At 38.2% G+C, this 5146-nt stretch overlaps 1 protein-coding gene across 2 annotated transcripts in view; it reads left to right on the forward strand.

Moving 5' to 3' along the window:
* Positions 1 to 5146, forward strand: part of TOP2A (DNA topoisomerase II alpha) — a 29443-nt gene that overhangs the window by 17553 nt on the left and 6744 nt on the right. Inside the window, exons 25-29 of one of the 2 annotated variants that reach the window (XM_081805033.1) lie at positions 766 to 857; positions 958 to 1122; positions 1252 to 1335; positions 2516 to 2698; positions 3032 to 3122. In XM_081805033.1, the coding sequence (XP_081661159.1) occupies positions 766 to 857; positions 958 to 1122; positions 1252 to 1335; positions 2516 to 2698; positions 3032 to 3122 (615 nt within the window). Of the gene's footprint in view, positions 1 to 765; positions 858 to 957; positions 1123 to 1251; positions 1336 to 2515; positions 2699 to 3031; positions 3141 to 5146 lie in introns of both variants that reach the window. The other variant, XM_081805034.1, reaches the window with a different exon arrangement.

Below are 5146 nucleotides of genomic sequence, written 5' to 3' on the forward strand. Positions count from 1 at the left end.
AAATGTTAAAATTTTAAAAAGGGAGTATAATTGAGGTAGAGACATATCAGAAATAAAGGTTTGATTGTCTTCTGTTCTTTTAAGATTATAATTAGGTCAACAATTTCATAATGTGATTTGACTGTCCCACTTGTGGTAATTTACATTTGTCAGTGGTTTAGGAAAAAAGACTTCTCTCTAAACCAGGATGTACAGATTTATGCAAGACAAAGACAGTTTAATTTTTAGTTTGTTTTTTGTTTTTTTTTAAGATTATTTATTTATTTATTTCACAGAGAGAGAGATAGCGAGAGCAGGAACACAAGCAGGGGGAGTGGGAGAGGAAGAAGCAGGACTCCCGTGGAGCAGGGAGCCCGACTCGGGGGAGCGATCCCAGGACCCTGGGATCATGACCTGAGCTGAAGGCAGATGCCCAACGACTGAGCCACCCAGGCACCCCAATTTTTAGTTTTAATCTTTTGAATTATTATTTTTTTTTTAAAGATTTTATTTATTTATTTGACAGAGAGAGACACAGCGAGAGAGGGAACACAAGCAGGGGGAATGGGAGAGGGAGAAGCAGGCTTCCCGCAGAGCAGGGAGCCCAATGTGGGGCTCAATCCCAGAACCCTGGGATCATGACCTGAGCCGAAGGCAGACGCTTAACGACTGAGCCACCCAGGCGCCCCAATTTTTAGTTTTAATCTTTTGAATTAATATGGTAAAACCTATTCCTTTCCTAAAATATTGCTCAAAACCATTATCTCTGTTTACATTTTTTAATAGAAAATAAGCCTAAGAAAGAATTAATTAAAGTTCTGATTCAGAGGGGATATGATTCAGATCCCGTGAAGGCTTGGAAAGAAGCCCAGCTAAAGGTAATTTCTCGGTTAGCATTTTCTAATTTATTAAAGACTATGTATAATCTAAGGTCTCTGTTTCATAATTCCTGTTAAAGCTACATTTTAATTTCTCTAGGTACCAGATGAAGAAGAGAATGAAGAGAGTGACAATGAAAATGAAGCTGAAAAGAGTGACTCTGTAAGAGACTCTGGACCAACCTTCAACTACCTTCTTGATATGCCTCTTTGGTATCTCACCAAGGAGAAGAAGGATGAACTGTGCAAGCTGAGAAATGAAAAAGTGAGTTGTTGGTGGAGGGTAACATATTGCTCAGTTATTCAAATGGTGAAAGACAAACTGTGCTTCATGAAAGTTGTGTGCTATTTATGCCTGTAAATTAACTCTTAATTTTCTGACTATCTTATGAAGGAGCAAGAGCTAGAAACATTAAAGAGAAAGAGTCCATCAGATTTGTGGAAAGAAGACTTGGCTGCTTTTATTGAAGAGCTGGAGGTGTGTAGTTTATAATTGCCAATGTTAGAGTTTTTATTAATGAAATAGTACATTCTAGCAATATACCTCTTTGTCAAGAAATTTAACAATTGGGGGCGGCTGGGTGGCTCAGTCAGTTAAGCGTCCGCCTTCAGCTCAGGTTGTGATCCCAGAGTCCTGGGATCGACCCCCAAGTCCGGCTCCCTGCCCAGCAGGGAGTCTGCTTGCCCCTCCCCCCACTCGTGCTCATTCTCTCTCTCGCTCTCAGATAAATAAATAAAATCTTTAAAAAAAGAAATTTCATAGTTAGCAATAGAAAGAATACAAGAGGCATAAGGAAACATTCCAAGATAACACATGAAAGAACAGATTGTTAGAATAAAGTAAATGATGGCCAGAAGCATACTGCCTAGAATTTTTTGGACAAAGAGAGGAAAGGGTAGGAGTTGATTTCTGACTTAGTGGGAATAAGTATGGAATAAGAATATTTACTTAAATATGGAAAAAGACCAACACAGTCTCCCAAGTCAATCTCAAAGGACAAAGATGTTTACCTTCAGGGCTAGCTAATCAGTAGTTTCAGAAGATACTTTGTTACCTAAATCTCACTAATACGCTTTGTTTTCCAACACTATTTTAAGATAAGAAAAAGCATTTCATAAATTAAGCTAAAATGCTTAACATGCAGTTTTATATTATTATACTTTGGTATGGATGTGCAAGTGGAATCTCATCCTTTCACTTCTTATTTGAGTTTACAAATATGTGTACATGTATCTAAGTATTTTATCCCTAACACAGTTTCCCCTTTTTATCTTCAGAAAGCTTAAATGGTAGAATCAAGAGTAGAACCCAATCTTTGGTGTCCACACTTGTCAAAGTGGGCCTTAATTATATCTTCACTATTACTGATGGCATACTTAGTTTTGGCACAGCTTATCACAAATTTACTTTAAGATGTGGGGTGCCTGGCTGGCTCAGTCAGAAGAGCATGTAACTCTTGATCTCTCAAGGTCGTGAGTTCAAACCCCACACTGGGTGTAGAGATTACATACATACATAAATCAAAGAAAAAAATTTATCTTAAGATGTAACAAATTGAAATCAGTTTAACTGGCCTTTTATTCTATTCCTATAAAGTAGCCTAGATTTTGTAGTCTTTATTGACTTATAAACTTGCTTTCTTTTACCCCTTTTATAGGCTGTTGAAACAAAGGAAAAACAAGAAGAACAAATAGGACTTCCTGGGAAAGGGGGGAAAGCAAAGGGGAAAAAAACACAAATGGCTGAAGTTTTGCCTTCTCCATCCGGTAAAAGAGTCATCCCCCGAGTGACCGTAGAGATGAAAGCAGAGGCAGAAAAGAAAATTAAAAAGAAAATTAAGGTACTACTCTTGAAAAGTTATACATAAATACTTAAAACTTATTTTGGCTTAAAATTGAACAAATGATATAAAATTTCTAATCCCATAGTTTGCAGTTAGGGTTAGAGAATCCTATATCTAATCATAACTTTGCTTTCCTGTGAGCCTGATATTTTTTTTTAATGTTTAAGTATATTGAAAAAGTCATACCTATACCTTTATTCAGAGCTCTTAAGCAAAATTTAAAGAAATAAAATCACTCTTTGACCAGATATATATTTATATATTTGACCTTACCTTATTCCAAATAATAAGTTAACAGAACTTGACCATCTTTGTTTTGCTCTCTTTTAGAATGAAAACACTGAAGGGAGCCCTCCAGAAGACAGTATCGAACTAGAAGGTCTGAAACAAAGGTTGGAGAAAAAACAGAAAAGAGAACCAGGTATTAAAATATTTTAAAGTTTTTTTTTTTTTTAAGATTTTATTTATTTATTTGACAGAGAGAGAGACAGCGAGAGAGGGAACACAAGCAGGGGGAGTGGGAGAGGGAGAAGCAGGCCTCCCGCTGAGCAGGGAGCCCAACACAGGGCTCGATCCCAGGACCCTGGGACCATGACCTGAGCCGAAGGCAGACGCTTAACAACTGAGCCACCCAGGCGCCCCGGTATTAAAATATTTTAAGTAAAATGGTATAGAGTTGAGATTAAATTGTGCCTGTCACCTAGGGGGTGCCTGGGTGGCTCAGTTGGTTAAGCGACTGCCTTCGGCTCAGGTCATGATCCCAGAGTCCTGGGATCGAGTCCCACATCGGGCTCCCGGCTCAGCGGGGAGCCTGCTTCTCCCTCTGGATCTCTCCCCTCTCATGCTGTTTCTCTCTCTCAAATAAATAAATAAGTAAAAATCTAAAAAAAAAAAAAAATTGTGTCTGTTACCCAGTACATTCCGCATAGATGTTTAATAAGTCCTTAGTGAGTAACATGATGGGATACTATGTCTAAAGTTTACTTGAACCTCCCTGATATTGTCCTTGGATATGATTTATTTTAGAAGAGATCATTTTGAAATAGTTTGTTAATTTGGCAATTTGAATTCCTTAGTGGGATCTAAAGAAAACACACTCAGTTTATTAAATTCCACTTTCTAGCCAATTATAAGACTAAAGCTTTTTGAGAATAGTGAGCACATCTTAGTCATGTTTGTATTATCCCTAAAGTTGAACACCATGCCTGGGATATAAGTAGCACTCAATAAATTAAATAGAATTAAGAATTCTACTAACTGGGCGCCTGGGTGGCTCAGTCGTTAAGCATCTGCCTTCCGCTCAGGTCATGATCCCAGCATCCTGGGATCGAGTCCCACATCGGGCTCCCTGCTCGACAGGAAGCTTGCTTCTCCCTCTCTCACTCCCCCTGCTTGTGTTCCTGCTCTCACTATATCTCTCTCTGTTACATAAATAAATAAAATCTTCAAAAAAAAAAAAAAAATTCTACTAACCATTTGATTATACCCTTACTATCTACTTTTTTTAATAAGATATTCACATACCAAGTTCATTAATTTAAAGTATACCATTGGCACCTGGGTGGCTCAGTCGATTAAGCGTCTGCCTTTGGCTCAGGTCATGATCCCAGGCTCCTGGGATCAAGCCCCATGTCGGGTTCCCTGCTCAGCGGGGAGCCTGCTTCTCCCTCTCTGCAGCTCCCCCTGCTTGTTCTCTCTCTCTTTCTCTCTCAAATAAGTAAATAAAATCTTTTTAAAATAAATAAATAAATTGTACCATTCAATCATTTTAGTATACTCAACAGTTTTAAAACCATTTTTTGCCCCCAAAACAAACACTACCCCTTGATGGTCACTCCCCATTTCCTACCAATTTCTCCTCCTCCTAGGCAACCATTAATCTACTTTCTGTCTCTAGATTTACTTATTCTGGACATTTCATATGAATGAAATCATATATCTGGTCTTTTGTCCCTGGTATTTTTCACTTAGCATAATGTTTTCAAGGGTCATCTATATAATGACATGTATCAATACTTCATTCTTTTTTATTGCCGAATAGTTTTTCATAGTATGGATATACCACACTTTATTTATTTGTTCATCAGTTGATAGGTATTTGGCTTGTTTCCACTTTTTGGCTTTTGTAAACACTGCTATGAATATTTGTATACAAGTTTTTATATGGACTTAATGTTTTTATTTCTTTTGGGTAGATACCTAGGAGTGGAATTGTGCTGGGTCATATGATTTTTTCTATGTTTAGCCTTTTTTTTTTTTTTTTAAAGATTTTATTTATTTATTTGAGAGAGAGAGAATGAGAGAGAGCACATGAGAGGGGGGAGGGTCAGAGGGAGAAGCAGACTCCCTGCCGAGCAGGGAGCCCGATGCGGGACTCGATCCAGGGACTCCAGGATCATGACCTGAGCCGAAGGCAGTCGCTTAACCAACTGAGCCACCCAGGCG

Source organism: Leptonychotes weddellii, chromosome 15 (assembly GCF_054177405.1).
Source record: "Leptonychotes weddellii isolate Sample4059 chromosome 15, ASM5417740v2, whole genome shotgun sequence".
NCBI lineage: Eukaryota > Metazoa > Chordata > Mammalia > Carnivora > Phocidae > Leptonychotes > Leptonychotes weddellii.